General features: G+C 34.6%; 1 protein-coding gene and 3 non-coding genes across 4 annotated transcripts; 3 read left to right on the forward strand and 1 right to left on the reverse strand.

Moving 5' to 3' along the window:
• Positions 1-2,573: 2,573 nt before the first annotated feature.
• LOC120157500 (protein RCC2 homolog) lies at positions 2,574-6,603 on the reverse strand. Its single transcript, XM_039168602.1, has 16 exons — positions 6,405-6,603; positions 6,264-6,325; positions 6,094-6,161; positions 5,873-5,994; positions 5,639-5,744; positions 5,480-5,531; positions 5,178-5,295; positions 5,024-5,054; positions 4,906-4,929; positions 4,647-4,771; positions 4,368-4,449; positions 3,771-3,893; positions 3,629-3,682; positions 3,464-3,533; positions 3,078-3,111; positions 2,574-2,899 (listed from the first exon to the last, which is right to left on the reverse strand). The coding sequence occupies exons 1-16, from the start codon at positions 6,601-6,603 to the stop codon at positions 2,574-2,576; spliced, it is 1,596 nt and encodes a 531-aa protein (XP_039024533.1).
• A 12,346-nt stretch (positions 6,604-18,949) lies between these two features.
• Positions 18,950-19,035, forward strand: LOC120157707. Its single transcript, XR_005519160.1, has one exon. It is a non-coding gene; the product is annotated as a small nucleolar RNA snoR64a (small nucleolar RNA).
• A 60-nt stretch (positions 19,036-19,095) lies between these two features.
• Positions 19,096-19,184, forward strand: LOC120157708. The gene has a single exon (XR_005519161.1). It is a non-coding gene; the product is annotated as a small nucleolar RNA snoR20a (small nucleolar RNA).
• Positions 19,185-19,253: 69 nt separating this feature from the next.
• LOC120157706 lies at positions 19,254-19,337 on the forward strand. The gene has a single exon (XR_005519159.1). It is a non-coding gene; the product is annotated as a small nucleolar RNA R38 (small nucleolar RNA).
• The last annotated feature ends 6,473 nt before the right edge of the window (positions 19,338-25,810 follow it).

Genomic DNA, 25,810 nt, shown 5'->3' on the forward strand with positions numbered 1-25,810 from the left:
TTTAACATGATTAAGGAACACAATGATTTTGTATGACTGATGGGTCTCTAAAGTTAATTAAGGTATCCTTTGAGGTCTTAGATTTAAACATGATGTTTGTATTGATGTATGAACGTTTATTGTTAAATAATAAAATCTTTCAAACAATTTACTAATAAAAAAAATATTGGCTAACAATTTTGCATATATGATAAAACGGTCCAACTTAATCAAATTGGGGAATGCCCTCCTGAAGCTCGTAATTATATCAGGATTGCAATAGCTAAGATACGCATGGTTTAGCTAACGCTCTCCCCTTCTATTAAGGGTGCCTATTGAGCGAGTCGATCTTGAGTTAGGCAATGCTCGATTCGTGCTCGTTACAAAATTTTGTTGCTCGATTCGACTCGTTGTTCGTTAAAATTTTGCTCGAGTCTCGTACTCGTTAAGCTTGTCACTTGCTTCGTTGCTCGTTAAGCTCACTAAAATTTTTATCTTGTTTTTTTTTTAACTATAGGTAAAATCTAGTAATACTATATAATTCTTAATATAAACGTAAATTGATAAATTTGACCAAAAAAATTATCAAAAGAGTGTATGAAACAAATCCAATGTCTAAACTCTAAAATAAAAATCCACAAATACATTGAAATAATAATTAGGGTTTAATTTTGGGTGTAGTAAAATAATAATTATTAATTAATAAATTAGTATTTTTATTAGAAAATTAATAGATTAGTCATTTATCATCTATTAGAAAATTAGTAATTCTTTTAATGAAATATTTTTTTAAGATAACTAGTAAAAAATTATAAAAAAGATTAGCGAACTCCTCGCGAACTTATATAGTCGAGTTGGACTTTGCTTGAGTCGAGTCAACCCGAGTTGAACTTATACCAAATTTTGACTGAGTTGAGTTTAAACTACTTAACTCATTAAGCACCCCTACGTGAAGTTCATTTCCTCTAACATTGTTTTAGTTTGTATTGTTAGGATTATTCACTTTTGTTAATCAATTGCTATTCAATATTTATATTTATATTTACTATGTAGGTCTGATATGACCTTCAAAATTTTCTTTAAATATATACAGTTTTTTAAATAATATAAATAATAAATTTAATTTTAATTTTTATATTTTTTTTGTTAATTAATTTATTATTATTATTTCAAATTAAATTTAACATTCAATCTTTCTTTTTATTTAAATTAAATTATTTTGATTTCAATAGAAATAATAAACAAACTGTTAAATTTTACACAAATTAATGTAATAATTTACGTGACAATCCACTTATACTATATAATTGACGAAACATTATTATTACCACATTACAATTTATGTCACGTTACATTATTCAGTAATGATTTTTTAATGATATCTTTTATTATTTTAAAATCATTTATTAATATATTTTCAAAAACAACATTTATTAGTATGAGATTGTTTGCATTCATGCATGCTGCCACATTATCATCGTAAAAAAAGTGAACGGTTTGATTAATATCTTTATTAAATTCAAAGCAATTTGATTAAAAGAAAAGTTGAGAATAATCTTAATTCAATAGATAAAAGAAGAAATATATATTTGACAGTTACTTGTCCAAATTCTAGTTTGAAATTATTAAGGCTGCATTGCTGTAGAAAGTTGAGGCAGTTATGTGTCGAACATGAATCTATATAAATCATGATGGCATCTATAAAAGATCTTCTAAATCCATTTAGAGCATGGAGACAGAGAAAGATGCCAGGTTAGCAGTAAATTAATGAATGATTTCTAACCTATAAACAGATGTCTCCTTCTCTTTCATTCAAACCTAGGAGTTTTAACTGTCCCTCTCCAACAAAAAACACAAGGCAGAACAAATTACCAGCCTGCCTGCACCGTGTTACAAGCCCGGACTGAATGGGGCATATAATCTTTTTTCTGCTTAAAATAATCATATATCACATTTGCTTCTTTTCATCATTTTTTTATTCAACTACAAAGAGAGGAATATGTATATGTATATAGGTTGTTTGGTGAAAGAAACCTTATACCTGATAATGATATGATAATGGGGTAACCGATTAAGATTGGAGCTTAAATGAATATAATATTCAACTGCAAAAACAAAGGATCTGAGTATATTCGTTATTTGGAAGCCGCCCAAAATATGAATTCAGATCCAGCAGAAGGGGCAATCGTAAGCATTACATGGTGCCTGCCTGCTTCAACCAAAAAAATCTCGAACCACCGTAAAAATGATTGACCAACCAACACCAATCTCCACTTTTTTTTCTCAATCAGCAACTTAGATTTACACTAATCTCTGTATATCAACCGTATAAAAGAAAAAAAAAATGCAATTTTCCTGCCTACGAAAAGGGTGCAGATTACGTATTAAGAAAAGAAATTCTTCTCACTGTTCATAAATGTTAATTCAGGCACAATAGTTCACCAGAAGATAACAAGTTTTGGGTGAAATGATAAACAGTTCTAGTTAAAATTGCAAATACAGTGAACAATGCATTTGCTTTCCTTTTTTTAAAAAAAGAATACACTTCTCTAGAACGAGAGAACAAAATTTCCCAGGGGCTGGGAACAAAACTCCTAGGCTTTCCGCGACCGTCCCCTTGTGCCCTTTTTCCCTTGAGAGGACTGCGAACTTTTGTTTGAAGCAAGGGGACCTTGTCCGCGCCCTTTACCTTTTCCGCCTGAGGCAGACTTCTTTGTACCTTCACCTCTGCCTTTGCCAGAAGCCGCACCATTGATGTGTTCCTCACTGTTGTCACTCTCGTCATCACTATTCTCTACTTCTTCCACTGTGTCAGATGGATCATTTGCCTTCTTCCTCTTCTTTGAGGAAGTCGGAGTTTTACTAGCACCCTTTTTGTTTTGCTTAGGAGCTGAAGTTTCTGTGTCAGGTACATTGGTCTCTGCAGTCGGAATAATTTATAAATTAGTATCCATGTCAAAACTCTCTAACTTAAATAGTCAATACTTGCTAACTTGACAATCTAACGCAACAATCTAGTTAGTAATGTTATTACCGAAATTCTTTAAGAAGTCCCGATTAATTGAAAACCATGGAGACACCTAGACAGAGACACATACCTTCACCAGAAGCTTTGCCATCATGAATGTCCAGCTGCGGAAAACATAAGCATTTAGACATACAATTTTGTATTTCAACATTAACAAAAGGATCGGCTAGTATAAGACAACTATGAATAAGAAGACGTGCTTACATTCTCCACGGGATTAATGACACTAGTTTCTTGTAGCAATGCATGTCAAAGAGTTAATAGAAATAAATCTTTAAAACTAAACCCTTCAAACTTTAAAATGTACTAATAGACAAATAGGCAACAATAAACAATAATTTTTAACACAAATATACTGCTTGTGTCTTGGGACTATGAATAAAAACAAGGTACACCATAAAGTTATCAAGGTACTCAAATTTCTAATATGGAAGGGGGGGGGGATTACAAATTTACCTGGTCAAGCCTGTCACCAACATTTGTTCTATCAACAACGACCATTGAATGGCTCATACCACAGGCAACACTACACGGATATTCAAAAGAATTCATCAGTATCATTCTGTCCAGAGACAATCAGAGCATATCGTATCATAGATGCATGAAATTATTGTTATCCACCTGATAACATGCATGCCCTCCAGAATGTCTACCTTTTTCGGAACAGCAGAAGACCTAAACAGAAGACACAAGATTAAGTAAATAGAATACAGGGAGAGAGACCATGAATAAAAACGCTGTAAGGACAAGTAACAACACATACTTTTGTCCGGCAGGACCATATCCCAATTCTCCATACTGAGCATGGCCCCAGCTTATGCAGGACGAGTCAGCGCCGACAAAATGGTGCATGTTGCCTGAATCCATGCAACGTAAATTCCAGCCACTGTGAAGAAAAGGGAAAATCATGTCTCAGATATGTTTACAGACTAAAGCTAGCAGGGTGAAATTTAATGGACTTCAACCCCTTAAGACTTCACATAGATCAAAGAATCAAAATGAACAAAATAAAAGAACATGATAATTGAAAAGATGTCAATACTATCAAATCAATGATTTATTTCATTCTGCTGGAGGGAAGGCACTTTAAGCATGACCTAAAAGCATGGCCCAGAATGCAATAAAATAACAGAATCTAAGTTAAGCTAGAAAAACAGTAGATTACAAAAAGGCTCAACGATTATGGATACACAAAATAAGAGGTAACGACTCATTCGAAGGGAGGAACAAGAACAGTAACCAAGAACTGTGAAAACATAACAATGTGGGTACACCAATACCAAAAGCAAAACCAGCCAATCATGGTGATCGTAGAGAAACTAACATTAAGAATAACATATCCATGGGTTTAAAGAAAAACCTTAAATCCATGACAGGTTTGGGATACATCCAGTTATCACCAGTATTCTTTATTTTGCCCCACATATACAACTGGCCACCACCTGGAAAACAAGCAAAAATCAAACAGAACTCAATCACCTTGAAATTTATAAACAGAAGGCCTATCAAGGCATCACTTTTCCCTTTAACCCTCACTTGACCCTTCATAAAATATGAAAAAGCTTTAACCTTCCCATTAATAGAGAGTTTTGGCAACTGGACTATTACCCTCCCTAACAAAGTACAGAACAAACAATACCTGCAGTACATGATGAATTTACAGAACCTGCTGAAACAACTGCATTGGGGGGAAGAACATTGTGCTTTTGGAATACTTCAACACGACGAGGAGCCCACTCATCCTTCTGCTCTCTGTGCCCAAGCCTGCACATGTGATAAAGGAATTACATGCAGTAAAAAAGGGGAAAAAACAAGTAGAATAAAGGATTTAAGCGCTACAAAAACACATCAAATACTGGCGCAATGCAGAAGTAAACAGTGGTGTGTATGGCACTAACCTTCCATAACCACCGAAGCCCCACCTAGACATTCATGTAACAAAAGTCAATTGCTTACAATCAAGGAAAATAAAATGGAAATCTAAAACACTTCCACAATAATCAGCAGTGATCTTACGTGTAAACATAACCATTTGTATCCACAGCGACTGGATGCACAAAAATAGAAATATAAAAATGTTTAAGTAGTTGTAGTAGTAGAAGAGGAGAAGGAATTTGGGGGGAAGGGAGGATGACCAAAACATGTGAAAGATAATAGGCATATCATGAACCTGTATGGTTTGTCCCACATGCAACTTTGACAATAGTTTCCCGGGAAAAAGTAGCTATAGCTCTAGGGCGTGGTTGGGCCTCATAAACAAGCCTCACTGAGCTATCCTTAGCATTATACTGAAAGCATATACGTATCATTCAGAAATCCATGGAGAAAAGCAAGTCAATCTATTGATACATTTACCGCAGATAGAAACTAGGCTTATATTGATTAGATAAGTCACGCAGAACTTTGTGAGTGATAATTTGCAGCAGAAATATGAACAAGACTCGTCAAAGTTAACTTAACTTCTCCACATACCTCATTGTCTGTCCCATGACCAAGCTGGCCATACTGGGGAAGCCCTGCAGTTCTACAAACCGAAAAACCAAGTTCAGATCCTCCAAAAATGCACAAACTGAAAACGGATTTTAAATGATGAAAGTAAAGATACAGAAATAAAAGAACCACAAACCATACAGTATAGATGCTCCTTCAGCAGATGATAACCACACAGTGAATTCAGCTCCACAGGCAACATTTGTAACTTGAGAAAGAAGACAGTGGACGGGAGATGACTCAACTTCTACAAAAATGATAAATTGATAAACATATGAAACAAAAAGTCATCAACCATGAGGAATTTGACAACTAAGAAAACAAAACACCTAGAGTGACACAGTACTAGTACTAATCTAAATCAACAGAACCAACCATTTTTAGTGGAACCCGAACCAAGCTGCCCATGCTTATTCCAGCCAAATGCCAGGGAATTACCATCATCAGTAACTACCACTGTGTGGCTCCTTCCCCCTCCTGCTTTGATTATTTTATACCTTCAATACAGATGCAACATAGTTCAAATCAACCATCACTTCCAGAAAATTAATAAATACAGACAGGACTAAGTTTAACAACAGAACAAAAGAACATACTTTAAGAGTTCAGAAACAACAGTTGGCCTCTCACGCTGGATTCTATCTCCATGACCCAGTTGCCCTTTCTATACATAAAACTAAAGCTCTATTAGCCACTATTAACAACATTAAAATACGATCAACAACACGCATTTAACAACAACATAAAAAAACGAGTTTTTTCATGCCTCATTACGACCCCACGTGTAGCATCGCCCCTCAACATCCAATGCAACGCAATGACATGACACTGCAACCAAAACAAATATTGTCCAGAAGAAGTGTAAATATCTCAAATGTGTATCAACGGGAGTAAAATGGAAACTCACCACAGCCGGAGGCAACGAACCGGACATCAACCCCGATGAGAGGGCGGAGGCGAGTGGGAGAGACCAAGTTTCCTTCAACTGGACCTTTGCGGCGACCAACGAAGTCCCAACTCGTGGAGCCACAGAACAAGAGCTCTCCTCCTTTCTTCTTCTCTTTCTCGTCATCCTCCACCCTCTTCTCCGCTTTGTTCGTCGACATTTTTAGGCTAAACAAAGTTCAAAGCTTTGACAAAAAAAAGAGGCAATGAAGGCCGATCTAGCGTATTTGAAAAGGGGGCAAAGAGCCCAGAGGTTGGGAAAATGGCGGGAAAGAGGACAACGGCTAGTAAGAAGGGTATCGGAGAGAGTAGGGTTTAAAGCAGCAAGGTGAAAAAATAAGGGTAGAAGAAGCGAAGCCCTAATTCAAAAGACGGGGACAAATGTTTCGAAAGAAGTAAAAGATGAGGATAACAGGGATTGCCTTTACGCCTTTTATCATTAACTGTGGGGGGAGAGAGATGAAAGCAATTAGCAAGTAAAATGAAAGTTTATTTTAGATATTTGTGTTGCTCTTTTCTAGTTTCAAAAAACTTTTTTTTAAATGGCACCAATGCCATTGTAAATTCCACCTTATATTTCACGTTTTTTTATGTAAATAGAATGGGTGAATTCAAGAGATAATGTTCTCGAACTTTTTTATTCACGAGATAATGCACATCCCAGATTAATTGTTGAAATGGGGTGAATTCTACAGTGATGGCCATAGGTCGCCATGCAATCCAGGCGATCTTGTAGGACGCCATGTAATCCGGGCGACATACGGGTGACATTCGAATACGAGCCATACAAGCCATATACGAGCCATACGAGCCAATGGAGAGGTCGCCATGCAGTCTGGGCGACCTTGTAGGTCGCCATGTAGTCCCGGCGACCTTGTAGGTCGCCATGTAGTCCCGGCGACCAAGTAGGTCGCCATGTAGTCCTAGCTCACGAGACCTCATGCATGCACATGTAGCCACAACTGAGATTCCTTCACGTGCTCCCCTCCTGCTCCCCGCTGCATGCCTACAGCTATTGATGCATGCATGTGAACCATTTGAGCCGTGAATTATTGGTACAATTATTGAACCATTGCTGCGTGAAATCAGCTGCTATCATAGCTGCAATTGCACAATTATTGGTGAAATAATTGAGGCAGCCGGTGACACCTAAATTATATATGGGGTGTGCATTATCGTGAGAACATAAAAGAAAGAAAGAAAGGGAGAAGAGATTGCAGCCAGAGCTTGGTCGCCGAGATTGCAGCCGAAGAAAGGGAGAAGAGATTGCAGCCGAGAAAGAAAGAAAGTGAGAAAGGAAAGTAAGAAGAAGAAAGGGAGATAAGGTAAATTTTTTTTATATTTAAATTAGTTTATTATTATAAATGTTTAATTTGTTAGTTTAGGGTTTAGGGTAAAATAAAAAGCAGTTAATTAGTTTGTTAGTTTAGGGTTATATGATTGTTAGTTTAAGTTATAGTATACATAAATTAAAAATTATTTAATTAGTATATGTTTGATAGTTATATAGTTAAAAAATAATTAATTAGTTTGTTTTGTTAATAGTTAGTTATATAAAAAAATTATTTAATTAGTTTGTGTTAGTTAAATAGTTAAGTTATATTTGTTTGTTGAATTTATATTATATAAAAAATTAGTTAGTAAGTTTATTAGTAGTATATTATAATGAAAAAATAGTTTATTAGTTAGTTTTAGTTATATAAAAGAATATTTTATTAGTTGTTTAAGGGTTTAGCGTTTACGTTTAACTTATATTTTAAAAAGTTTAGTTTGTTAGTTTATTAGTTTATTATATTATAAGTTATTATATTAAAGTTTAGTGTTGTAAATTAGTTAGTTAGTTTATATTAGATTATATTAAATGATTTTTTAAATATTGTTGTTTAATTTTTTTTACAGATTCATTTCAATGGCTGACCAAATTCCACTGTTGAGGCTTGACAATGAGCATATTTCAAGTCATTTGGGAATAATGGTGAATAAAATATTTGTTTAATGAATTATAATTAATAAATATTTGAATATTATTTTATGATTGTGATAATTTTTTTGAAATATTTAATTGTAGGAGGACGAGCAGCGAGTCCTTCGTCTTCGACTACATAAAGTGCCCAAGCCACACCCACTGATAGAAGAAAATTTGCAAGAGGCTGGATTTTGGTATATAACATTTGTGTGAGATTACAAGTTGGTCCCAGGTTTGATCAGTGCGTTGATTGAACGTTGGAGACCAGAAACGCACACGTTTCATTTGCCGTGTGGCGAATGCACGATAACTTTGGAGGATGTGGCAATGCAACTCGGGGTCCAAACTAATGGGATGCCGGTGGTAATGTCACATGAGTTTAATAAGGTGGAACAACTTTGCAACTTGTTTCTTGGGAAAGCGCCCGTACCACCAGAGTGTAGAGGGTGGCGGGTGAGGTTGTCATGGTTGAAGAATGAATTTCAACTTCAACCAAATAGTACGGAGCACGAAATTATATATATGCAACACGAGCATATATATTACAATTGATTGGGGGAATTTTGATGCCTGATAAATCCGGTAGTTATGTTCACACTCAGTATCTTCTTTTTTTAACAAATTTTGAGAATTGTAGGCAATATAGTTGGGGTTCGGCGATATTGGCGTTCTTGTATCGTGAGATGTGCAAGGCGTCATTAGTCGTGAATGATAATAATACAGTAGAAATTGGTGGATGTCTGTTGCTGCTACAATCATGGGCTTGGCATAGACTTCCGTTTTTGACACCGATTAGTCGGACTACGGTTGACTTTCCACTTGCCGGAAGGTAATATGAATCCTCTATTTTAATATAAAATATTAATTAAAAAATAATTTATTTTGATTAAAATTATTGAACAAAATGTCTCTATTTTTGTTTTGATTGATATACAGATGGAGGCATAAAATTGAAAGCACATGGTTGGTGCACAACAACATTAAAGAGTTCAGGTTGAAGATCGACATTAAGGCCAAAAAGGAGGTATGCATAATCTGTATTTTTTAATTATTATTTAAATTAACTATATTATTTGATTTAAATCAATTTTATTGTTTTTGTAATTTTACAGTTTAATTGGAGACCATACATGAATGAAGAATTATTTGAGTTGATATCGCACGATATTTTAGATGGGTTTCAATATTGGTGTGCTGTTACACCATTGATCAATTTTGCTTTTGTTGAGATCCAATTTGGGGATAGAGTGCTGAGGCAATTCCACTTCCACCAACCTATTCCGCGGAGTCCATGGGATCATGACCTCCTCCAAAACTTAGATGGTCGTCGTCCAGTGAATTGGGTTGAGACGCATGACAACCTACACAGATTTGATGGTCGTCGTAAAGAATTCGTTAATTGGGTTGAGAAGCATGCAACCTACATTAATGCTTGGAACAATAGGGCTTCATTCATGCCAACTCTTGACGCCATTCAAGACGACGACTTTAATTTTGAGACTTCGGCTTACCTTGCTTATTTTTTGGATAATGGAAAGCCGTTTCTCAAACCAATAGTAGAGAGGCGACAATTTTTGAGGTTTAAGAAAAGATTTGGTAAAGCTGAATACTCTCTACCGAGTGAGAGTGGGAGTTCATCTCTACAACATGAAGCGGAAATGACCGATGTGGATAATAGCGCACCACAATCGTTGCATCACGCAGTTGATGATTCTACTGTCCCGGCATACATACCAGAGTTTGTGCAGCCTGAGGCACCCATCTATTCTCCTACGTTTTCGTCGACGTATGACTTTGAACACATGACAGTTCAAATACCCCCAATGAATGAGGGGGATGTGTATAATACTCCTGAGCCACAACGGCCACAACGTATCAGACGTCCGCCCCGACATTATCATTCAACAACACCCCGACATCGACAACAATTGTAAACTCGTTTGCTATTTATTACAAATTATTTATTGAAATTAGACTAGTTTTTTAACCTTAACAATGATTTTTAGTATCAAATCATTACTAGTATCAAATAATTAAATATTTAGTAAATCAACTATTTTAAATCATTAGTATCAAATAATTAAATATTAACAATAAATCCTTATTAATAATAATTAGTAAATCATTAGTATCAAATCATTAAATATTTAAAAATCATTAATAAATTCGACTATGTATAAATTTAAACTCAGTAATCCACACTTGTACACTCATTTGTTAGTATTCTATAATTATTAGTAATAATTATTAAATCATTAGTATTAAATTATTATTATAAATAATTACTAAATAATAACTAAATAATTATTATAAAATCATTATTATAATGATTATTATCAAATCATTACTAAATCATCAAATCATTACATATTTAAATCATTATTAAATCATTTTTATAATGATTATTACTAAATCATTATTATAATGATTATTATCAAATCATTACTATAATGATTATTATCAAATCATTACTAAATCATCAAATCATTAAATATTTAAATCATTATTAAATCATTTTTATAATGATTATTACTAAATCATTATTATAATGATTATTATCAAATCATTACTATAATGATTATTATAATATCATTACTAAATCATCAAATCATTAAATATTTAAATCATTATTAAATAAATTTTATAATGATTAATAAATACATAGAAATACATATATGATTACTAATGATGAGGCCTATATCTTGGTAAATTAGGACAATTGTTTTTTGAATGGCCTTCACCCCTACATAATCCGCATCTCTTTGCTTGACCTCTCTCTATAGCATGGAAATCCATACTGGTATGAATTCGAGTGGACTCAGGTCGACCCTTTGGACTTCTGCGAAGCATTGGATTTGGTAGCCATTCATCATGATCCTTTTTGGGCCAATATGATTCATTCAGGATCTGTCTGAACACATAGCTGTAGACATTTAATATCCTACGTAGGTGGAAGCATTCATCAACATAAGTGTATGCGCTTACACCAGCATACATACATGCAGCGACTGCATGAGCACATGGATATTTTCATGCCTGAAAACGACCACAATCACACCATTTGTGTCGTAAATCAACTCTAAATGTTTGGTCTTCTCCTCCGACGTTACGACGTATGCACGACACGACAAAAGTATGACCAACTCGGTCGAAATTATGAACAACCATTGATGTTGCCAATCGCTCATTTGCTTCCATTGATTCCACCACTGTAGGAGCCCAAGTTTTACCTCTATTTATGAGACTCTCAATTTCCTTGCCTTTGTCCGACCAAACTTTACCCAGTCTAAAGTACGTCTCTTTCACCACACTCGCTATTGGGAGATGGCGTGTACCTTTTAGTACCGAATTAATGGCCTCAACAAGGTTTGTGGTCATATGTCCGTATCTCCGACCTTCATCGTATGCTTGCGACCATTTTTCCCGCGGTATTTTGAAGCCCACTTCCAAACACGCTGATCATCGTAAAATACCTTCAAATTCTCCAATCTCTTGTCAAAATTTGGTCGACGTAGTTCGTATCCTGTTCCATAATATATTGTGTTAAACCGCAATTAAAAAAACCACGTAAAAAATACACAAATATTGAAAATAAAACTTACCCATGCTGACTATCTCGCTACGAATATGTGCGTTATGAAACTGGTCGATACTATTCTTGCCAATATGACGGATACAAAATGTCGGATATGCATACGGAGGTATCCAACGACTTCCTGGTCATTCAATTGCCGCCAAAATACCCGTTCCTCTATCGGATATCAAGCAAACTCCATCTTCACGAACGACATATTGACGTAGATTGGTCAGAAAGAAATCCCAAGCCTCTGTTGTCTCTCCCTCAACAATGGCGAATGCAATTGGGAAGATATTTCGCTCACCATCTTGAGCAACTGCCATCAAAAGTACATGCCTATATTGACCATACAACCACGTACCATCTACTTGGATCATACGTTTGCAAAATGGAAATCCTTCAATACATGCCTTGAATGCCCAAAATAGTCTATGAAATATTTTCTTCCCTGGCAGAAGTTGACCTTCTTCGTCATATGCGGGCATGGTTTGAGACTTCACTATAGTTCCTGGGATAAATCGCTTCATTGCTTGTAGCAAATGTGGTAGCTCATTGTACGATGTATCCCAATTTCCATACGTCAACTTCATTGCCTTCATTTTCGCATTCCACACCTTGCCATATTTTACTTGATATCCAAATTGGCTTCGAATAGATGCAGCTAACACTGAACAAGATATCCTTGGATCCTTTTCAACCATCGCCTTCACGTATTCACATATTACATCGGAGTCCAATAGTCGGTGGTCTTGTTCGATGGAGTTTCACAAACATGTGTGCGAACCATTGTACCTCGTGATGACCCAAACATCGTGCCTTTGATTTTTCGACACTCTGATCTTCCACTTGCACTCTGGGCCATATTTTAGACACTTTGCGTATAGTGTTTTCTGGTTGGACTCTGCAACATGGACATCAACATGACATTTGATGCAATACTCTTTAATCGCCAGCGTAGCTTCATTTTTTCCTCTGAATTGCACCCAACTGAAAATTCACCAGAATTATCGAATGATTCAGTCATTTGGTACGGAGGTAAATGTGGCATGTCTGGGAATTCAGGTGCCCTCATTGCATCATAGTCTATCTCGTACATGTGAGGAGTAGCTTCATACGGTGTCGAAACTTTATCAATTGCACCTCTACCAAAAATATTTTCGTCGCCGCCCAAAACGGGTTCTTCAGTTTCTTCATCTTCGCTTGAATCATCATGAATTTCTCCCCATTGATTTTCAGCGTCAATATCAACAACCAATTCCGGTATGTTTCTCGTCTCATACTCTGCTGCTGCAGATGCCCCCCGACTTCATTTACACTTTCCAATAGTGCCATAAAACTGTTCGAGAACCTGTATGTCGGCTCCTCAAACTGACTATATAAAGCCATTTCAGATGGATTTTGAGCCACACCTCTTGATGACCCAGGAACATCACATATGTTACGCACATCAACAAATAATTCAATAACTGCTATATTGGTTGACTCATGTAATCCAACCATGGTTCCAATATCATCATCTTCTTCAAGTGGAACTGCAGCATATCTGACTGGGTTAGAGCATATCATAAACCTATACCTCAAACCATCAACTACAGCTCGAATTTTTCTTTCTATCTTATGCTTCATTTCTATAAATGTGATGTCTTTTTTGAACATCATATTTATTGGTTTTTCAGACTGAAAAACTACTCCGACCTCATTTTCCATAATCTGTCCATTATAATGGACAATCGTGAAAAAGATGTTGCTCATTTTCTCTACAAATAAAAAAATAAATTAATTTAGATTAAAAAATTAGATAAGATAATTTCATAAATCATTAAATATAATATAATATACTATTATATTAATGATCAAATAAAATTTATTATTTAACTTGATTGATTGCTTACTAATAAACCTAATAATGATTTGATAATTACTATTAATCTAATGATTTGATATTTAATGATTTAATAATAATATGATTTAGTCATAATCACTAATAATTATTTATTATAAATATTTAATGATTTAGATTTGATACTAATAATTTAGTAATTATTACTAATAATAATGATTAGTTTGATAATATTTTTTATTTTTTAAAAATATCAAACAAATTTGTTAGGCAAAACTGTCGAGATAATGTTCTCGAAATAATTATTTCGCGAGATAATGCGTTGTCCGGATTATTTCATTCAATTAATTTTTAATCCTTACTAATATACACATACAATGTAAATTAAACAAAATATTTTTAAAACAACACTAAATATTTTTAAACACAATATTTTTTAAAACGGAAATTATCTCGCACAAATTAGTTTATATAATCTAATATAAACTTACTAACTAACTAATTTACACATACACAACAACAAAAAATGGACAACAAAAAATAATAAATTACTCACGTCTTTATGCCTTCTTCTTTTACTTTCTTTTCCTGCCTTGTTTCTTTCTTCGAATCAATCTGTACGTGGGCAAATGTTGTGAAATAATGTCCTGTATGTGTAAACAAAATATTTATTTAAACAACAATAGCTCCCACAAATTAATTTTATATAATCTAATATATTATAATATACCTTAAACTAATATACTATTTCTTTATTATTATAATATAACTTAGTTAAAATAACAAACTAATTAAGCACTAATTAATTTTTTTATAATATAACTTCAACTTCAACGAACAACCTAATATACGTTTAAAGATACTAACAAATTAATTAATATTTTTTTATATTTAATAACTTAAACTAAGAAACTAATTAACTAATTTTTTATATAATATAATATATAACTTAAACTAATAAACTAATATAATATAACTTAAACTAACAAACTAATAATTTATACTAACAAACTAATTAACTAGATTTTAGTTTTACCCTAAACCCGAAACTAACAAACTAATAATTTCATATAATAAACTAAATTAAACAATAAAAAAATTACCTCACGAACTATGTTTGAGCCTTTATCTTCTTTTCTTCTTCTTCATTTTCTTTCTCTCGGTAAAGTTTATATGTGCTTATGCTTCTGGTTCTGCTTGTGCTTCTACCCTAAACCCCATATCCTTTATATAAAGCAACTGAGCGTTGGACAGTCATTAAATTTGACTGTTGAAGCAAATAATATTAGCATTGCATCGTATAACTATTGAGCATTGAAATGCTGCAATTGAACAATAATATTTGCTGCATTTGGCATCTAAATTAACGCTGCAATAACGCAACTATGGATGCAACACATGCAGCTACGGATGCAGGAATCTCCCAGCTATGGATGCAACGCATGCAGCTACGGATGCAACGCATGCAGCTACGGATGCATGAATCTCCCAGCCCCAGCTATACGGAGCTTGGTCGCCGAGACTCCATGGCAACCTACCTACCACGCCGTGACTCCATGGCAACCTACACCGTTCGACGTGCATGGCCCATGCACAGTTCCCACGTCCCATGCACAGCTCCCACATGCATCCCACAACTCCCCCATGCATGCTCCAATACTATTTGATTGCATGGCGACCTACACCTGCTCCTTTGCAAAACACCACACAGGTCGCTCGGATGCCATGGCGACCTCCAAGGTCGCTCGGATGCCATGGCGACCTCCAAGCTCGCCCGGATGCCACTGTAGAATTCACCCCATTTCAGCAATTAATCTGGGATGTGCATTATCTCGTGAATAAAAAAGTTCGAGAACATTATCTCGTGGATTCACCCATTTTTCGGTAATTTTTAAAAAAGTTATAATAATAACTTGTAATTATAAATGTAAACTTTTTTACAATTTTTTAAACAACTGATTATTGTTAGAAATCAAACTAAGTTTTATGTCGGCAACACACTTTGCAAATGGTGGCATTAGCTATATGGATGACAACAAAAGCTACATGAAATTAATCAAATTAAAAGATTGCAGGCGGTAAATTTGGTGTTTAAAGAAACGACAGCACAACATGAAACTTAATCACGCACAGCAAGGATGAACGTAACAGCAACAAAAGAGATTTGTAACAAAGCAAAAATTACTTGAAGCACAAATCTAGTGAGTTAGCAGCATCTAGTATAATGCTTATAAATTAAGTAGATAAGCTCGTAGAATAGAAGATGAATACGGCACGAATTTACAACAAACAAGTCTGTTATATACACCTATAAATATGGGCAGATAATTTAGTTTGTAATGTAATGAGTGTGGTAAGCCCAAAAAAAATGAGAGTGAAAGGGTGAAGCTTAACAAAGCTTTGATTGTTTGTGGTGTTTGTAAACTAATCGTACTTAGTGTTGTATTTGTGTGGTGTTTGTACTCACGTTTTGTTTTAGTATTGTTAATATCGTATGAGTTGTAAAATTTATCAAGTCTCACAAACACTTCCAACAAATGGTATCAAAGTTTGGTTCAATATTACGCAACAATAAAAATGACCAACATGATCCAATCACAAATCTCGAGATTGATAAAAACAAACTATGCAACTGGAGTGTACAAATGAAGGCGTTACTCGATTTCCAAGATTGCTAGGATTTCATTAATGAAGGTTATGTTGAACCCGAAAATTCAACAACAAAAGCAACTTTGACCAATAAAGAGAAACGGGTACTAAAGGAATCACGTAAGAAAGACAAGAAGGCGTTGTTTTCTATTTTTCAAGGAGTAAATGAATCTACATTTGAAAAAATATCTAATGGCTATGTGAGACCAGATACTAGTAGTGTGTCACATTCAGATAATGCACAGTAGTGCCAGTGTCGCATTTATAGAATGCCGACAGTTACAGTTAATGTGTGTAGGGACCCAACAGAGGTGTACTCATGGCGAAGCCTTAACAAAGGATTAAGGGAAGCATGAGATTCATACTTCAGCGATAGAATAGTAAAACATTAAGTAGATAACACTTGATTAAGATCATGCATGTACCTACTGCTTAGTACTATGTCTTTAGCATGCATATGTTTATGGAACTCATAATGTTGCTATAGATTAGCGATTATATTGTTGAGCTTTGTAAACTTAACGTTCGGATGTTTCCGTTCGTAGGTTTTTAGCTCGGGCCGTTCGTGGACCACCGTCGCAACAAGACTTCCATCATCTTTCTCAAAGTATTGTATTGTAGTTTTATTGGACATATGTACTTATATACCTTTACTCATGTATTTGGTTTAACAAACTCTAAGTTTGTATTATTTTGATTTTAAACAATGTGTCACAAAGCTTTGATTTATAAAAGTGTTTCTATAACTGTTATTTACGTCTATTATGGTATCATTCAGTATGTTTTGAAATGAAAATGAACAGATTTTGAAAATCAGGAATTGTCTCAGCAGCCTAATGTGACACTTTAGGTCTAATCGAGCTTAAGACGTTACAATAATCAATGATCTGTGGTGTATTGGGTGTAAAGAAGGTATCTCAGATCTTTTGTTATTGTTGTTCTCGGAACTCAAACACACATATATGAAGAAGAAGAAGAAGAAGAAGAAAAAAAAGGAGAAGAAGAAGCCATTTGAGATGTATTAAAGATGGGTATATCAAAGTTGTTCCGAGGCTTAGAGATTGAATATTTGAAGGTGGTGACCGAAGCTTCTGCATATTGCTTCTACCTTCACTAATTCCCTCCAATCTTATTCTATAACAGTAATTACATTGCATTACGTTACAGTGTTCAAAAAGCATGAACAAAGGCTTGTGAACTGAAAGGAAATTACCGACAAGTTCTTTTTCTTGTCAAAACTCAAGTTTAGACATAGATGATAAACCTTGGATTTTGTTTTGTCAGTGAGAGAAAATAAGGCAAAAATCTACTCCTTTTTTCTATCTTTCCTCCTCCTTAGACATGAAAACAAAATTTACTTTATTCTATTATCCGTTGAAGTTCCTGTTTAATTATTGTATACTCTAATTACTATATTTATAAGGTCGTCTGCAATTTATTGCTGCCACGTGAAACTATTGTTTTCCATTTTTATTTATTTTTCGGATTATATTTTTAGATAATAGAAATTTTTTTAATTAATTTAATTTATTAAATTGATTCATAATTTAATAATAAATAGATTTTTATCACATTCACATAGAAAGTAAATTAAAGAAATTTATGTAAAAATATATTTATAAAAATTTGTTTTAAAAAGAGTATGGACAGAGTAATAAAATATTCGTGTATAGATTTATTAATTTTTTTTACTTAAATCTTAATTTTTTTATTTCAATTACTATATAAAATATAAAAAAAAATACAAATACTATTATAAATAATATAAATTTTCCCTTTTAGTATCAAACAAAATGGAGAAATGGTTGAAATAATGCCTTTGAAAAAAACATTTTCCAAATTATTTCCGAACTAGGTCAAATGATACAATATTTTAGAAGACTCCAAGAGTGTATGGAGTCTTCCCTCCAAGACTGCATGGAATCTTGAAATAAAGACTCCAACATTACTATGTATTTTTAGCTTTGGTAAAATTGAAAATGCATGAATTACTATTTGTCTTCCATCTAAAAAATTAAAATCGCACGGTATTCCTGATGTTTTCTTCTTTACATTGTAGTAATCACCTAGATTAGAAAATAATATGACGAGAGCATTATATGGGAAATTTTTTTCCACTGCTCTACTTGAGCAAGGAATCTCAAACAAAATATTATATATTGCGTTTGGGCCTAGGGTTACGGCCCATGTCTTTTCTGTTACCTCTGTCTCCTCAAGGCCTGGTTATTTTATCTCACTCGCCTGCCCAAAACGCACCGATGATAGGTTATAAAATGAGGTCGGGATTCGAGAGTATCATTGCAAAACCCTAAATCTCAAGTTACCGTGTCGACTCGTCCGTCGCCTCCTTTCTTCAACTTTCTGAATAATCTCTAGGTTTCTTTCTTCAAGCAGCTTCTTCTAGTCTTAGATCTTTTCTGTCAGATAAATTATTCAGTTGCGCTACTTTTCTAGATCAAAATGGAGGCGAAATGATGAATATTCGAATCGATGAATGCTAGAGAAATTATTAAGGTTTCGAGCATCTTGATTTCATCTATTTGAATAGGAAGATCTGATGCCTCTGTATCTTTTTTTTATGCACTTCGATTTTAATATTTTATTTGCAATTTTTGAAAGAAGCCAATGATGAATCTATGGAGACATTTCTGAAATGCAGTTATACTCTGCATAGATTTGTTGAAATTCATGAGCTAGGACGGTCTGAGGCTTTTGTCTTCTTTCCTTTTTTCATCAATCAATGAAAGGTCATATTTTTCAGCTTTTGTATTACAGTGTCGTCTGTGAATGATGAGAAATGTTTTGAATCAGTTATCCCTGTCTGATTTCCTTTCCGGATGAGATACTGAAATCTGACACAGACCGCTGGAATGATCCAAGATTGATTTTTTTTGCTGTTTTTGAGTTTATATTTTTAATAATGGACTTTTTCTGAATGTGTTATTAATTAGAATTCGAATTTGCAGAGGATTCCTTTCCCTAAAAATATTCTCTCGAACCTCCAAATTGAGAATCAAATATTCTGATAAGGAAATTGTTATGTCATTAACAAATTATTGGTAGACAAAATGGATTTGTACCGCTCGAAATATAGGTTAGGAGTTTTGGGTTATACGAGTGGACTTTAAAATAATTTTCCTGTAGTATATGAAGTGTTGGACCCAAGTAGATTTGATTTGGAATAAGCTTGAAAAATGATTATTTTAATCATGCATCAAATGAAGGAGGACTAGGGAAGTAATTAATCTATTTTTTGAAACAAAGGCTGAATCCAATTAATTGGGAATGATCTCAAGTCTGATTTTTATCTCTTTTACTTCACCATTGCTTTGTCTTCTTCCTCTTTGCTCTCATTTCTATTCAAGAACCAAAACAAAGTTAGGATCTTTAAGAAATTCAAGCCTCTATTGTGAATTCTAAGGTAAGATTCACTATCTTCATCCTTCAAGCTTTCATTCAAACTCTCTTTGGTAAGTTTTGCCCAAATTTCACAAAAACAGATTTTGTGGGGGTTTATGAGATTCTAAGTTTGGTTTGTTTTGTGGGGTTTGATTGGTAAGAAAATGTTATTTGTTTCTCCCTAAGGTTAAAAAAATGAGCTAACAACTCATTAAACTTGTTTTGATTAGTTCAAGAGCAAAGAGAGACCTCCAAGGCTAGAGGCAAGGAAAAGCTTACCCTTAGGTGATTCAAGGGTGTTTTTAGTCACCTAACTTAAGGTAACACGATTCTGACTTGTCCATATCACATGTAGTTCATTAAAAAACACTATGGTTTGTTTAGTTCATGAAGCATGTTATTTGTGTGTTGCAAGCATGATAATTAGTACCTTTTGACCTCTAAGACACTAGATAAGATGTTAAGCATGTTTGCTAGCCTCATGGGAATTGTTGGGTTGATTTTTTGGGTATTTCCCGGGCTTAAGTAAGCCATTCCTACAAAAAGGGTCGATCCCTCGACCAAAGGGGATCCCAAAGTTTCTGTCTAGCAAATGATCGATCCCTCAGGAAAAATGATCAATCTCTCGACCAAAAGGATTGATCCATTTTCTAAATGATGAATCCCTCGAAAGAAAGTATCGATCCTTTTGATGTTTTGCTTGATGGAAAAGGATGAAATTGCATTTTTTTTAGTGGTATGGAGTATTGAGAAATGTGGTATTGACCTCAACATGTTTGAATGAGTTTAATTTGGTCCATTAGTTGATTTGCTTAAATACTTAAACCCTTAATTTGGATATCTTCGATAATGAACAACTCGACTAATAATGTTATGAAATAAAGTGACATAAAACTAGCATTTGTTCGATACTCGGGAAACAACTAGGACACCCGAGTTACTCTAGCATTATAATGTTTGTCTGTTATGTTATGTTATGTTAAAATATGTTGATATCCAAATTATACATTATGCTTGATTAGGTATGTGATGTGAGCTTTCGATGCACGTAAATTTCGGACTTCCCTCGACCTCTCGAGGATATGAGGTAGACTAAGGGCTTTTAAGTTCTGATGCACGTAAATTCATGTTCTTACCCCGAAGTTATTACATTCTAGACAAGCTAGCATGTTGTTCGAGATGCCCGTAATTCCTCTGACTGCATTACTTGGCATATCTCATGTTTGATATGTACTTATGCATGTCTATGACTCTGCATACAAACAAGTTCATGTAGTGAATGCATGTAGTATTATTTAGTTATTTTTGTGACACTGAGCTTGTGAGCTCAGCTAATGGAATGTGTTTCAGTGCATAGGTTAGTAGAGGGGATCGCTGAGGAGGCTTTCGCATTCGTACATTCCAAACCAGAAGATTAACAGAGTATGACTTGAATTTATTTTAGAGGGCATGCATTCAATATAGACCTTGTATAATCATGTCATAACTCTATTTTGGATTTTTAAATTCTATGGTTATGTTGTATGTATTTTGGAGGACTCCTATATTTTATAAACATTTGATTTGATTTCCGTTGCAAGTGTGATTTATTCTGATGTTAATAATTGTTTTCAAATAAATATTTGGGTTGACCATTTCGATGGTTCCGTGTGCCATCGTAATCCATAGATCTTCGGGTCGGACTGGGTTAGAGTGTTACAGGATTAGATGTCCTTCACCTTATGGCGTTGTAATATCAAAAAGTGATAAGGAAATATGTTAAAATACAGGGAATCTTTTATTAAAAATACAATAGATATGATCATTTTAAAACATTTAAAAATTTATTGAACAAAAATTATTATAACATAATTTAGTCTCTAATATACTTCACTCTAAAAAAATTAAAACTTTTTATGATGCTATTCTTAATGATACCGTTTAACAAAAAAAAAATTATTTAAATGGAATGCAGAATGATACAAAACCAATACATACATGCATAAATTTGTCAAATTTATTTCTAGATAATATAATGGCTAAATTACACCAATGGTCACTAATGTTTGTGTAAGCATTTTTAATCACAAAAGTTTCAGAAATTATGTTAAAGTCACTAACATCATTACTTTATAAAAAATCATCAGAAAAGTTTCGAAACAATAGGCATTCGTTAAGTATTTTGTAGCAAAAATTAGAGGGGATAAAAATTTAACTTTATAGGTTCATAGAATATAAACTATTTGTGGTGTGAATAAATTAATCCACTGCTTGTTCCTTGCTGGAAAACCATTAAAACACTTGAGATAAGCTTATATAGACGGTATAATCAGAGCTTTATGAACGTATGAAGTGTACAACTATTTCTTTAATGCAATTGGACCTAAATGCCTTTGCTGGAAATGTCAGTCCCAAGTACTGTTTCATAAGATGACGAAACATGTTATCATCAAATTACTATACGCCATGAACAATATCAAACGAGAAAAATCTTAGTGACTTTAAAACACTCCCATTAAATAGAAGTTGAAAAAATAAAGATCAAGACTTGATCTTTTTACCTTAAGAATAGGAATAGAAGCGCAGGAACGTAGTCGAGTCTTGACAATATAGGTCAATTTCATGACCAACAATTTCAAACACTTAACGTAGAATTCATTCATTTGTCATGGTCGGAGGAGAAGAGGAAGAACGAAGGAACGAGGAGGATTTGGAAATAGAGGAACGAGGGTTAGGGATTGAGGAGAGTAATTTGGGAATTGAAATCAGAAAAGGGTCTGAATCACGAGGGAGTCATGTGTCTCATTTATCTGATGGGTTGGAGTAGACTAAAGGAGTACCAGACGAGATGGAGCGGCCCTATCAAGATGGCCCAATACTTGCAACACCAAAAGAAGGATAAAAAGCATTTTGTTAAGCATTCTGTTAGTATAGAATGCCAGCTGGAATTGTTAGATTCCCCGAACTAGCTAGTAACTAAATAATACATGCTGTGTAATTAACATTTTCCTTATGCAAGGAATGAAGTATTCTTTTCTAAATCTTCTCTCAACTTTCTTCTCTCGAATCCCTTTCTTTTCTCTCAATCCATAACAATTGGTATCTAGAGCCTCAATTCCTGGCAATTTTTCAGTGGGTGTGACAAAGAAGAACCAATCCATGGCAGAAACGAAGTTAGCTGGGATTTAGAAACAGATTGAAGACTTGGCTGCGTTGGTGAAGCAAGGCCAAGATGATATTAATCCACCTAAATGGTGGAAAAAGCAGGAAAGCCGATTGAGTACATTGGAATCTAAATTGGCAACAAATCATAGATATGTGGAGCACATCTTACAGATTCTGAAGGATAAAAAGAGTGAGCAAAAGCAAATGAATGGGGACTGCTTTACTCAACTACAAGAACAAATCAGTTCAGAGAATGAACAGGTAAATATTCCTAACCTTCCTAAGACTGATGGGAAGAAGCCTATGTTAGTGACAGGGATGAATGAATCTTGATTTTCATATAAGATCAATGAATCTGAAATCCTAAAATCTAAACAAGCACATGGTGACTCCACTAATGAGTTCACAACCAAGGATAATAGGATACTTCACAATAGAGGGGATAAACTGTTTGAAAAAATGTCTAAGCTAACGTTTCAACATTGGATAGATCATGACAATAATGATAAAATGTTAAGACAAGTTTTCACAGGTGGGGTTGATAAATTCATCAAATGTGAGTTCAATGTCGAGGGGATAAACCTCTACATGAACAGAATAAAAAATTGGACTAGGTTGGAAATTGCACAGCAACTTAAAAATCAAATGGAGATTCCAGATGCATTAAGAAAGAGAATCGCCCCTTATTATGATACGGGATGGAGGGTGGACCACTATAAAACTCAAATTCTACAGTGCCAAAAATTTGCTACTGAACATTCCTTTAAGGCAGTGTTGACAAGTCTTCCCAAACCAGGTGGTGGCGAGTTTGGAAGGTTCTACAGCTTGCCTGCCTTGAATGATCCAAGGATTGATAAACTGCCATACTCTATCAGAATCTTGCTTGAATCTGCGGTTCGTAACTGCGGAAACTTCCACGATTTCACTGGAGTGTTTGCTGTGGTTGACATTGCTTGTATGCGTGATGCAATGCATAAACTTGACAGTGATACAATTAATCCTTTGGTTACTGTAGATATTGTCATTGACCATTCGGTTCAAGTTGATGTAACCGGATCAGAAAATGTAGTGCAAGCAAACATGGAACTTGAGTTTCAGAGTAACAAGGAAAGATTTTCTTTCCTTAAGTTGGGATTTACTGGCTTTCATAAAATGCTTGTGGTTCCTTCTGGTTCTAGTATTGTGCATCAAGTTAATCTTGAATATATCGGGCGGGTTGTTTTCAACACCAACGGAATGTTGTACCCCGATAATGTGGTTGGAACTGATTCCCATACAACTATGATAGATGGTCTTGGAGTAGCTGGTTGGGGAGTTGGTGGTATTGAAGCTGAGGCAGCCATGCTTGGTCAGCCTATGAGCATGGTTTTGCTTGGTGTTGTTGGATTCAAGTTATCTGGAAAATTAAGAAATGGTGTGACATCTACTAACTTGATTCTAACCGTGACACATATGCTGATGAAGCATGGTGTTGTTGGCAAATTCGTTGAGTTTTATGGGGACAAGTTAGGGTATCTAAATGTTACTGATTTTCAGCTTTTAAAGGAAGCTGTTGATCTTGACATCCGTATCCAAACTGATAAAGACAATGGGATAATAACAATTATTGATTCAGGCTTGGGTATGACAAAACAAGAACTTGTTGATTGTCTTGGAACAATTAAACAAGGTGGAACTGCTAAGTTCTTGAAGGATGTGAAGGAAAGCAAGGATGCTGGTACAAACAACAATTTGATCGGTCAGTTTGGAGTTGATTTCTATTCAGCATATTTGGTTTCTGATAAGGTAGTTGTTTCAACAAAGAGTCCGAAATCATACGTATGGGAAGGAGAAGTAAATGAAAGCTCTTATTCTATTTGGGAGGAGACAACTCTAGAATGGACTCAAAAGCTTGTGAAGAATTATTCACAAATTGTTTCTTTCCAAATTTATACATGGCAGGAAAAGGGAATCAATAAAGAGGTCAAAGTTGATGGGCACCCAGTTGAAGCTAAAGAGTCTGGTCAAGATGAAAGCATTGAGAAAAAGAAGAAAACAAAGACGGTTGTGGAGAGGTACGGGGATTGGGAGCTTACAAATGAAACTCAACCTATTTGTAATATGCTTAATCATCTATTGGACTATGTGGGTGTATTACGTCGGACTATTATGGATTTAAGGATATACTCTAGGGTGGAAGAATATTCTAGTGGCTATGAAGGATCAACTCTCCTTAGTTGGTATAGAGAAATTATTGTCAGAAAAATTATTCTCGTCAATGTGGTTAATGCTAAAACTTATGAGGTTACTGTTGCAGATTATAACAGTCGTTTGTTATTTGGGTGCACATCAGTTCGATCAGATTTGGTTGTTGGAGAACTTAGAATGTTTGAACCAATTGGAAATTTTTTCCTTAAACTTCAAAGGGTGGAGATGCTTGCTATTATCGGAAGCGAAATAGAAGGTGCTGAACTAACTGTTGTTGCAGTGATTCTAACAGTTGAAACCCAACAATTGGTTTGGGGCAAATATAAGAAATATATGTGGGGTCTAAGTTTGGGTTTATTAAGCTGCCAATCCAAGAACCATACCTAGCTATTGGGTTTCTACCCCTCCATTTTGATGGTCTTCGAGTTGGACAACTTGTTACCTTGAAACGAAGAAATGAGAGGCTAAAAGATATACGGAAGAGCATAGTTTCACAAAACAATGATGCGGTGTTGTATGAAGTGAGTGTGAATCCAGATAAACCACCTACTCTGCTATGGTGTTTAGAATTAACAGTGTATAAGGTCCCAGATATGTTGCAAAACA

Source organism: Hibiscus syriacus, unplaced genomic scaffold (genome assembly GCF_006381635.1).
Source record: "Hibiscus syriacus cultivar Baekdansim isolate YM2019G1 unplaced genomic scaffold, ASM638163v2 tig00111273_pilon, whole genome shotgun sequence".
Classification (NCBI taxonomy): domain Eukaryota; kingdom Viridiplantae; phylum Streptophyta; class Magnoliopsida; order Malvales; family Malvaceae; genus Hibiscus; species Hibiscus syriacus.